We start from the raw sequence: 11447 nt of genomic DNA, 5'->3' as shown, positions 1-11447 counted from the left end.
TCCTTTCTTCACTTAACATTATCAAGGCTCACCTTGGGTCTTTGAGGGGTCCTGAGGAACTTATTTTTAAAAAAGCAATGAAGCCCCTAGAGAATTCTTATGTCTGTAAGACTGTGCTCAAACTCAAAAGTACACCAAAACTGCATACTTCAAGGGACAAGAAACAGATCTTTCCCTGAATACTTCAGGGATATCAGGCTCAAAAATCACATTTATTGAGCACTTGCTATGTGTGACATTGATCTTAGTTTTCAAAAAAGGGGTTTGAGTTCATGGTTTTGAATAGGTTGATGAGCAAGAGAGAGAGAGAGAGAGAGTCAGAGAGTAGGAGAGAGATTTACTGAAAAGTTAAAACAGTTTCATTCATTCAATGAGCGTTATGCCAAGACCAATTTTGGATGATTTTTTTTTTAAAGTTTTAATCAATGACTTTGATACTCTGCAGATAGATCAAGGAAGTCACTCCCCATTCCGACAGATATTTCACTGTCACGGTTATCTTTAGAACAGTTTTAAAAAGTGCCCACTGTTTCCCTGGGTGCCTTGGTTCACTTGTTTCACTATTTGCTGGCTTCTTCAGTGTTGGGTGTTTGTGGACCTGAGGCACTTCATCCGTTCTTCCTTGCCTCCTGGTGAAGAGGAACAGCCTTGCCCCAACTTTCTGCTGCACTGTGTCCTCTGCATGGCAGTTGAAGGGAGCACGGAGGCTCTAATAGACTCCGCTCCAACTTGGCAGCACCTGGACCAAAATCAGGGAAAACGGAGGAGAGCAGCGTCGATGGCGGGGAGCTCCCCTGGAAGATGACAGTGCTGTGTCTGTGGGGTACCCCCTCCCCAGTTCATCAGCACGCAGCGCAAGGCTGGAACACCCCCAGCCTTTCTCGCTTGGGACATGAAGACCCTTAGGGCAGCCCTAACAGGTAGGACTCTCCCCAGGGCCAGGGGAGAGTCAGAGCCAGGACTGGAAGCCCTGTGACAACTCTAGGTTTGCCATCAGCAGCCAAAGTGCTCCCCTCTGCTCAGCGAGGACAGGCACCCAGCCAACATGCCCAGCAACACTAAGCAAGCCAGTGGCCACTCCTCAGCTTGTGCACCTCACACCCACGTGCAATAACCACTCAAGATGCCCCCACAAAAGACCCCAGTGTTTTTTAGCTAGATCTCCTGCATTTGTGGCTTCTCCTATGACACAGTGAAGTAAGAAGTGCGAGATTTCAATGCAATCAGCATTAATTTTATTAAAGGAGTTTGGAGAAGTTAAACGAATATCCCTCTAGGCATGAAGTTCCTAACAGATGCCATTTTTAACTAAGCAGAAAAACAAACCGAAACCAAAAAATAAAAAAACCCAAAACAAAATAACTCCTTCGAAAACATTAACATATTAATCAAAGCTCTGTAAATGCAAGAGGATGTACTTCTCACGAAGCACCTACGGGATAAGATAAGACAACAGAATCAGAGAGCAGCAAATTCAGGGACCTGATGCTCTTGGGTTAACCCGTCCGCATTTGAACACCCAGGACAGTTTCCGCGCCCCCCCTTCCCCCACCCCTCCTCTGAAAGGCTTTATCTAAATTAAATCTTTGGTGAGCTGCAACAGAGCCTCCTGCGCAGTCCGTCTGTCCCGCCCGCTTGCCTTTCTGCGGTGCGGATGGACGCCGCGTTCGGGTTCCTGGGGTGGGATGCTGGGACTCACACCCACTCGGACTTGCCAGGGCCGGAGAGCGGGGCACGCGGCGCGCAGGGGCGCTCTTCCCACCCCGGGGCCGCCGCTCCGGGCCGGGCCAAGCGCGGCTGGTCACTGGCTGAGGACAACGCGTCGCTCTCGTCCTCCCCCGGCAGCTCCAGGCTCCCGGGCGCGGCGGGCTCGGCAGCGGGGCTGTGCGCGCCCGGCCCTCGGGTCCCCAGTCCCATGCGAGCGCGCTCCCCGCGTCCCTCATGCACCCCCAGCCCCTCCCGCGCCCCGCGAGCCTCAGGCGCCGCATCCCTTGCCCCTGGACACGGTCTCCTCCGGGCCCCACCGGGTCGCCCTCGCGTCTTCCAGCACACGCTGCAGACCAGGTCGGCGACAGTGAGCAGGAAGGACAGCGCGCACATCGCCCAGACGAAAAGCATCAAGATGGACTTCTCCGTGGGTCGGGAGACGTAACAGTCCACCACGCTGGTGCAAGGAGGGTGCGTGCAAGAGAACCTCTTGGGGACCAAGAATCCAAAGAGGAGGTAATGCAGGGCACCGAAAGCTGCCTCGGTCAAGGTCCTGAGGCAGAGGTGGACCACGTAGCCCGAGGAGAAGTCCGGCACCGTCAGGCGGCGCCTGGCCCCGGGGGTCAGCTCCGGGGCGTCGTGGTCCTCCGAGGCATCCTCTGGCCTGTGGGATCTGCGTGCAGCCAACTCAGCTCCTTTGTGCAGCACGTAGACGCCAAAGACCGCGGACGGAAGGAGAACAGACACGCTCTGGATCAGCCAGAACCGCAGGTGGGACACCGGGGCGAAGATGTCGTAGCAGACGTTGGCGCATCCCGGCTGCAGGGTATTGCACACGAACCTCTCCTGCTCGTCCTGGTAGACGGGTGACCCGGCCAGGATGAGAACCATCATCCTCAGCAGCACCATGAAGATAAGCCAGATCTTCCCTGGGAAGAAGCAGCAGGAAGGGCGCCATGACAACCACACAAATACATCTCCTCCTAGAAGTTCTAAGTCCTTACTGAGGGGAATGAAGAACCGAGACTGGAGAAGTAAGTGGATCAGCGTATGTTGTTGTCACAGCAAGACTATTAGCCAGTTGGCTCATTGGGTGAATATCTAACCAGCACTTACAACGTGTGGACTCTGTGCTCAACTAAGCCTACCCTGAAGAACCTGCCGCCTTCCATCCAGACCACCCCAATAAAGCAAGTCGTAAGGATTTTTTTATTTCCCAGTGCATATAAAAGCTATGTTTTCGCTCTGCCTTGGTCTATTAAGTGTACAGTAGCTTTATCAAGGACAATGTACACATCTTAACTAAAAAATACTTCATTGTTAAAAATTGCTGACCATCCTTTGAGCCTTCAGCCAGTGATGGTAGTAACACTGAAGATCATTGATCACACAGTTCATCAGAATAAATTTAGTAACAATTAACAACTTGGAAATATTTCGAGAATTGCCAAAACGTGGCACAGAGACATGAAGAGAGCAAATGCCGTCAGAAAAATGGCACCAAAGACTTGCTTAAGGCAGGGTTGCCACCTTCAATTTTTTTTTTTAAAGTAATATTGGGAAGCACAATAAAATGAGGTATGTCTATACTTGTTTGTAAAATGCTTTGAAATTGACAGATTTAAAGAAGCATAGATAACTAAAATGTTTAGTCTGGCTCAGCTAGTTCAGACTTTGGGCTGAAAATTCTAGAAAGAAAGTTGGGCTGATGTAAATAAAGTCTTCCTCTTAAAGAGTGAACTTTTTCAAAGATGTTAGTGCTTTCCTGTAACTGTGTACAGCAAATAAAATCTACTAATTTCAGTGAGTTTTCTGTATGGTAATAGTCCACATGATCTTTATGTAATAATTGCAGGACTTGTGTTGAATGTTGCTTTATGGCCCTTGAAATCAGATTTTTTGAAGAACATTCAGTTTTTTAGACTCTTCAATTATTCAAAACTCCTTTCCCCCTAGTCTAACTATTATGAATTGAGGTTTTGTCTTTCTTCAATTTATCATGAATGTGTGAGGCTAACCTAGAAATCAAAATCATTTCCAAGTTCTATTTTCATGTCATGAATCAACAATCTTGGAATATGTTGAAGGACCAATCAAAATAATTTATAAATATTTTGTTTTGTGATGAGATGCAGAAATCATAACCTGACATCAGAAGAATTAAATTATTTTATCAATGAAGTCAGTTCAACTCAAGAATTGCATGATAGTTATGTGATAAAGCCATTAACTCAAACTTTTAAAACCAAGTTGGCTTAGTTTAAAAAGCAATGAACAAGAAAAATATCAGCCACTTCATGGATGTATTTTAATCCTTTTCTCAATCCCCTTTATTAGGGTAGCTACACCTCTCTGAAAATTTAACTTGGCTACATCGAACTCAAATAAATCAAAACTTTATTACTTTCATTGTGAGGGGTAAAAGGCTAAAACTAAAATTGGGATTTGGTTTAAGGTACACAAGAGAATTTGCTAATCTTTACAAATAGAGCTTCAAGGATAATCCCTAAAAAAGATGAACAAGCAAGCTGACTCAAGGCATGAATTTAACTTTGTATTGTTTCTTTTCCTAGTAGCCAGAGAAGAGTTACATAAAAATACCCCTCCCTCTTACTGAGCCCCCAAATATTAGCAAGAAGAGGCCTCTTAAGAGAAATACTGCTCACCCCAAGACATACTTAAATGATGGGGAGCCTCATTAAATGATGAAGAATTAGAGGAAAACTTGAGCCATGGCTACCTGTCCTCCAGGGATAGGCAAGCCTTTCTCCTGGAGAAGGACTAGGAAAAGCAATCCAAGGCAGAACCCGGGTTCTGCGGGGATTTGTACTACTCACCCACCATGGTCACGTTGCAATTTAGGGTGATGACAAGGAACCCCAGCAGGTCCGACTGGTCCATGCTTCCGAGGGTCACAGACTCAAGGTGACTAAAGCTGTCCGGAGCTTGTGTTCTCCAAGGAGGTGGGAAATCTTTGCAAGAATATGTGTATCTTCACTACAAAAGACTCCCAGGTGAGAGCTGGAGGTACTAAAGGGACAATTCAAGCCCAGGAGCACGAGGTTGTTCTTCTGTCTCCAGTGGAGGCGGCCCCGAGCTGTTTGAGGCAAAGCTTTCCTGACAACTGCAGTGACCAGAGGCCAGCCGCAGCCGTCGCTCATCTGGCTATTCTTACCCTCTTGGGACATTCCAGGCCCCTGGCCGTGCTCACTTGTCTCCACCAGGAGAGCTGACGCCTCAGGATGTAAGAGAAGTGGCTATGTTTAACCCAAGAAAGAAAAGTTCAGTCAACCAGCCAAGTCTCTATGAAAAAGGCGTTTCCTCCTTGAAAACATTTCTACATCTTCACTGGTTAAAGGAGCACTAAAATGTCTATATTTCATCTCTTCTATGAAGCATTGAACAGTGCCTGCATGCTCAGTCGTCTCCGACTCTTTGCAACCCTATGCAACTCCATCAGGCTCCTCTGTCCATGGGATTTCCCAGGTAAGAATACTGGAGTGGGTTGTCATTTCCTTCTCCAGGGGATCTTCCTGACCCAGGGATCGAACCAGCATCTACTGAGTATCCATCATTGGCAGGTGGATTCTTTACCACTAACCCATCATAAATTCCTATATCTTGGATGACAGCAGGAATCTGCCGTGGGCCTAGGTCATTGGGGAGCTATTTCTTATCTGGGTTAGTGATGAGAGCCCTTCATTCAGAGACAAAGAACCGGGATGCAAAACTGGGGCAGCCACCTGGTCACTGGGAATCACCGCATCTTCCCAATAGTCTTGTATTTACAGCAGGGCTTGTGGGAGACAGACAGGAAGTGGTGTTTGTTATGAGCTCTGAGCACGTACAGCAGTGGCCCCCAACCTTTTTGGCACCAGGGACCAGTTTTGCGAAAGACAATTTTTCCATGGTACTGGTGGAGGGATGGTTTCCGGATGATCGAAGTGAATGACATTTACTGTGCACTTTATTTCTAATCTAATGCCCCTGCTGATCTGACAGGAGGTACCCGTCTGTGGCCCAGAGGCTGGGAACCCTTGTGTGCAAAATTCAAATCACTAGCATTTCCATCCCTAACTGGCCCCAAACACCTTCACAGATGACGCACTCTTCTTGTATCCCCCAGCCCCATTGAGCCCAGGGCTGCTGCTATTGAATCAGCTTAACGAATGTCCATTAAATTTTTCATAAAATATCGCCATCTGGACCTGCTGACATCAATCACAGTTGCCTCATCATCTCATGATCACCATTTTTCTATCTGGGAAGAGCTGTCCTGCGAGGCTGGCGAGGGGGGGGGGGGGGGGGGGGGGGGGGGGGGGGGGGGGGGGGGGGGGGGGGGGCGGCGTCTATCATCAGGGAGGGATTTGTGAACTTTAAAAGAAATGATTTCAATTTTCCATGAAAGCTCTTCTTGATATTCCTACCTTTTCTCCATTTCTGATCTATTCTTGACTTTGGTAATAACCCTAGAAAGATTCCCCAAGGAAGAGTACAACAAAGCTTCTTTCATCTTCATTCATAGGGAACGTTTCCATCCACAGAAAACATTTTGACCCCCTTGAAAGGAACCATAGTTGTGCTACATTTTAGTCAAATGCTTTGACACAGACAATGAAATTGAGAGAAATTGTAGTTAAAATATTTAAATAGTCATTTCAAGGGTTCAAGAATAAAATTAAGGAAAATACATTTGCTCCCTAAGAGACCACATGGGATGTTGACTTAAAAGCGGAAAGACCAGGACAACGATGACTGAGTTTTAAAAGGCACTCGCAAGTCACCCATAAGTCATTGCTCAGGAAAGTGGTGACTGAATTTTGCTGCAGGGTCTCAAAAGCCTGTTCTGAATGGGGACTCAGAATGCTGTGACCTTGAGCCAATCACTAGAGCTTTTCCTGCCTCACTTTTCTCACCAGTGAGATGATGCCTTTTACCTATGCAGAGTGGCTGTGACATGAAGAGTAAGATCATAAGCATGAAAGTGGTTTAAAAATATAAAGAATGGCACATGGTAGTGACTTGGGCATCTGAGGGTCTACTCCTCCTGTTTCCCAACCTTGGATTTCCCTACACGTCCTGAAAGCTTCCCCTGGTTTTCTCTCTGGGTGAGTGACACCAAGATCTGCCATGCCCCAGCCAAAGCCCAGGGCTCAACTTGCTTGAAACACTTAAGGTTTCGTTTTGTCTTTTTATCCACTTCACACTCTTCAGTGGCCCATCACCTCTGGGACCAGGTCTAGCAGGGCCCACCAGTCCCAAGCGGCCTGCCCAGCACTCACATCCCACCCCCAGAAGAACCGCCCAGGCAGCTCCCAGGACTCTGCAACCCCTGAACCTGGCACAGCTGCTGCTTCCATTTGGGGCGACTTACCCTCTCTGATTGGTTTCCAGAGACTTCCTTCTCCTTCGCCGAAGTTGGGGAAGGTGCCCTCATGAGTGCTCACATGGCCTGCATGTCCATGTCGTGGCTGGGACCCTGGACTCTATCAGTGTTGGTTTCCCCAGCCACCCCACCTGCTCCCCAACTGCCACCCTGGTCCCACAGACACAGTCAGATGCCAGCTCTGCTCATGGGCCAGCAATCTTCCTTCACCCTATGCTTCTGGGCTTGGGAGTCAGCCCTCCTTAAGAATCAGGAGAGGAGAGAACATGAGGAAAGATGTGGATTTGACTCTTAGTCCTGTCCCTGACTCTGGGTCTTATTTCCTCTACTGTAAAAACAAGGATAATGATAACACCAACCTCTCGTGTTATTGATCAAACTAAATGAGCTAATCCATGTAAACTGACACTGGAAACAGTCAATAACGGAAGCTTGAGTTTCACTTTTTCTGGTCTTTTCTGCTCTTCAATCACCTATTTTCTACATAAAGGACTGGCCCATTTTTGGCATGATGGTCAATGAGCTGGAGTGGTTCTTTCTTTTTGTTCATTGACTGGGAAAGTCACCACACACCAGAGGTTGCTTCTTGTACTCTGAGCTCTTTCTGATTCAATTTTCCTTGGGATTGGACATTCAGCATCCACTATTTTGACCCAACTTTTGCTCCTAAAGTTTGTCCAACGCTTAATTGCCCAGAGACACCATGGATTTCATTGTTTCTCTGAGAAAACAGAATCTTATGCCCTTAAGGTTCCCTTGACATCGCTGGAAGCCCCTCTGTGTGAAGCAGATTGGTTCTAGGATGTGTGCTGACCGGCCCTGTCTCTGGGTCACCGTCTTGCAAGGCACAGTCTGACTGCACTGCCCCAAATGTCTCACAGATGACAGGTCATCCTCTGGATTTGGAACCAGCGTGTGTTTTGTCTTTGAAAACATTGTGAGTTACAAATTTTTAACTAAACTTTATTTTGATATTTGTTGTTCTCCAATAAAGGTAGATGAAAGAGAGAGAGAGAGAGAGAGAGATTTGTTGTCATTGTTTCTCTCTCTGGATGACTAAGAGGCATCTTCAGGCCCTGGGTAGGACCTCCTGCCTCAAATACCGGTACCTCTTGTCTACTATTACATGTTAAATGCTCGAGGTCTTTTGGCTTTTAAAAGCGATGATGATGAAAGTGCCTCAGGAAGAGGTAACACATGAATTCTTACCAGTCACCTTCACTCGAGGGTGAGTCCAGAAAAATCAGGCTTTCCTACGAAGGTGAGGACTTTGGTTAGGGAAGAGGAGCCAACAGAGTGTTGTAAACATGCTCCCATGTTACCAAGCAATTCGAGTTTGTTAGTGCTTATATTTTCCTCTTATGTTTTAAGTAATAGTGGTGGGGAGAAGGAAGGGAGGAAAAGAAGAAGGGAGGGAGCAAAGAAGGTAGGAAGGAGGGAAGGGAGAAAGAAGGGGGATGGATGGAAAAGGAAGCAGGCAGACACTGGGTGGCTATGACTATGAGTCCAGGGTTAAATGAATGAGCCTTGTCAGGAGCACAAATTAGTCCCCATTTCCTTCTGTGTGTGTCTCTGTCTCTTCCTGACCATGAAATACTAGAAGGGGGAATGAAGGAATTCGATCTATTTTAAAACTCACAACTGTTAAATGCTAACCCTCCAAGCATTCAAAGCACTCTAATTTGGGACAAGTGATGAGCCTGTCTGTTGAATGAAGGATATATTCGGAAGCCCCCCGACAGTGATGTCTGGTGGAGCAGGCAGGGAATTCCTCTCTGAACCAAGGTCCTCCCCACCCACCCGCGATGTGAGAGAAGCGGTCTTCTCAGACAGTGTTTTCAGGTCAAGTTTTCCCTTAAGGAATAAACTAAGGAAAAAGGAAACATTCATTTCATCAGTTGCGATGTGGTTGGTACCACCTGGACCTCCAGGGAAACAATGAGCCCGCTGTGCTTGCCTGTGAAAGCAAAGATGGACCGCAGGCAGAGAAAGTCAGTGTGGAGGAAAGAGACAGAAGGGTAGATAGAGTGATGGGTGATACAGCAGAGGGGGATCAGGTGCAAAAGGACTGCTTTATATCTAAGTGTGTGATCCAGGTAGGAGCACGCACAGTTCAGGGGCAGGAGCCAGGCCTGCCCCTTTCAGGACACACAGTTTCTTATTGGAGATGCTGCAGGGTCACCCAGCTGGTGGCTGAAGGACCGGGAACTCAAACACAGGGACAGACATCAAAGCCCGTTGCTCTTCACCCCCTAAAAGTAAGACAACCTCAGACTAGGAGAGAACAGATTTTGAGAGGGGCCGTGAGAGGAGGTCAGAGGAGTCACTTTGTTTGTTTTATAAAGAAGGTACTGGAGAGCTTGTTGAGTCCTCTGAAAAACAGAGAGCATTTCGTCCAACAATAGTATATTGACATCAACTCTATTGCAGATGCTGGACCGGGTCTAGGGATGTAGGGGAGTAAGACACAACCCTTCCCTTCAGGGACATTTCTGCCCATGAGAACAGTGACCAACTTTCCAGACCCCAGGAGACCTAAGACACGGTCAGGCAACAGTAATGTGTGAAGGACCTGTAACAGAGGCACAAAGAGGGCGTGAAAGGAGAGAACGAATATCTGTAGTGTATGCATGTGTTGTGAGTGCACACACGTGAGCGAGGCACATTATGGATAAAGAACATACGTGATGTCTCATGACACCTAAGCCCACATGCTATAGGTGCAAGGCTGGGATTCCATCCCACATTATTTGATGCCGATGTCCCTGGTCTTTCCATGTGACATAAGAGCTGGGGAGCAACTGGGGAAACTGAGGAAGCTCCAGAGAGAAGCTCTCACTCCCAGCTGAGCCTGGAAGACTTCTCTCTAGGTCTCTGCTTTTCCTTCCTGGAACTAGCTAAGTGCACAGGTTTGTTGGTGAGCTACTTTCATCTTTCTTGGAAAGAAGTGGCATAAAGAAATTCAATCATTTATTAAGAGGCAACAAAGAGCCTCTCCTGTTAGCTGAATTGGGAATTCTGGAAAGGCTCTTTTAGGGGTAATCCATGCTAATCCCAGAATTACCTGCAGGCACTTTCCTTGGGAAATAGACTGAATTTAAAAGATCAAGTTGTGTGTACAAAGTATATCTTTAAGGTGATTTTTCCCAAGGTGTGGCACTGGTTTAATTAGCCATAATGAGTATGAATCACTCTGGAATGAATCTTTTTTCATAACTAGCCACAGCCTGCTTCAAGAATATTTGAAAGCAAGGGACTTACAGTAAGTCATCACAAGCCTTGTTGGGACCCCCAGTGTTGGCCTCTGGTCTCATGGGATGTTAACAATGATCGTCCTCCAGTTCTATGGGTGCTAACTGAACTTATTGGGGTGTAGGTCATATAGCCACTATATGTGAGCATAGTGTGGATGACTAAGCAGTTACAAGGCTGTTGGTAAGGCCAAATATTAATCCTTCAAGATGGAAAATAGCCAACAGGAGCTTAATGATTTATTTGATTCAAAAATTGAAAGAAGTTTAAGGACAATATATAAGACATACCTTTTAATCTTTTAGTCTGTGTATGTGTGTTCTGTATTTCAGCCTCATTGTGAGCTCTTTGAGGTCAAAGCCAAATCTATTAAGCTGTTTTTCTGTCACCCCAACAACGCCCCAGGGTAGTTCCCTTCATCAGTCTATGGTGATAAAGATGACCTTGCAAGTAGCTGTGTAGCATTTTCCTTTTTAATTTGAAACAGTTGCTATAGATGTTGTTTTTTCCTTGTCAACTGGTTTCATGTAATTTGAAGTTTTGTTATCAGATGCATACGTGTTAAGATTTTTATGTCTTCTTGATGAATTGACCCTTTTATGGGACACTATGAAATGTCCCTGTTCATCTCTAGTAATATTCCTTGTCCTGAAGCATATTTTCCTGATGTTAATATAGCCATTATCCATCTTTTATTTGTTTACTCTTAAATTCTTGAGTATGTTAGAACAACTGGTCTTGAAGTCCTTGTCTGCTAATTCCACCATCTGAATCTATTATGTTTGGACCTATTGCTACTGTTTTTTCTTTTTTTTCTCTTTGAGTCACATTTTCCTGCTTTCATATGTCTGGTTATTTTTATTGAATGCTAGACATTGTGTATGCTACATTGTTGAATGTCTGGATTTTAGCTTCCTTCAAAAAGTGTTGAATTTTGATTTAACAGACAGTTGAGTTGTTTGAGTATTAGCTTGATCCTTCTGAGACTCATTATTAGAGTCTCAGAAGCTTCATTAGAGTGGATTCAGTTTGGCCTGACTACTAAGGTATTACATTTCTAGAGTCTTTACTGAATTTCCCAGGTGTCTAACAAGAGACCCTC

The 11447-nt window shown here is 46.1% G+C and overlaps 1 protein-coding gene across 1 annotated transcript; it reads right to left on the bottom strand.

Moving 5' to 3' along the window:
• Nucleotides 1-1695: 1695 nt before the first annotated feature.
• Nucleotides 1696-4767, bottom strand: GJD4 (gap junction protein delta 4). The gene is made up of 2 exons (XM_043480551.1): nucleotides 4545-4767; nucleotides 1696-2636 (listed from the first exon to the last, which is right to left on the bottom strand). The coding sequence occupies exons 1-2, from the start codon at nucleotides 4606-4608 to the stop codon at nucleotides 1696-1698; spliced, it is 1005 nt and encodes a 334-aa protein (XP_043336486.1). The 5' UTR covers nucleotides 4609-4767.
• Nucleotides 4768-11447: the final 6680 nt, after the last annotated feature.

Source organism: Cervus canadensis, chromosome 10 (assembly GCF_019320065.1).
Source record: "Cervus canadensis isolate Bull #8, Minnesota chromosome 10, ASM1932006v1, whole genome shotgun sequence".
In the NCBI taxonomy this organism is placed as follows: Eukaryota; Metazoa; Chordata; class Mammalia; order Artiodactyla; family Cervidae; genus Cervus; species Cervus canadensis.
This window is presented reverse-complemented; position numbering and strand designations above follow the sequence as displayed.

Excerpts from the sequence above, each read along its gene's own strand:
- GJD4 (XM_043480551.1), bottom strand. The coding sequence starts at position 4,608 with ATGGACCAGTCGGACCTGCTGGGGTTCCTTGTCATCACCCTAAATTGC. Across the intron at positions 2,637-4,544 it reads TTGCAACGTGACCATGGTGG|GGAAGATCTGGCTTATCTTC; the intron begins GTGAGTAGTACA and ends GCTTCTTCCCAG.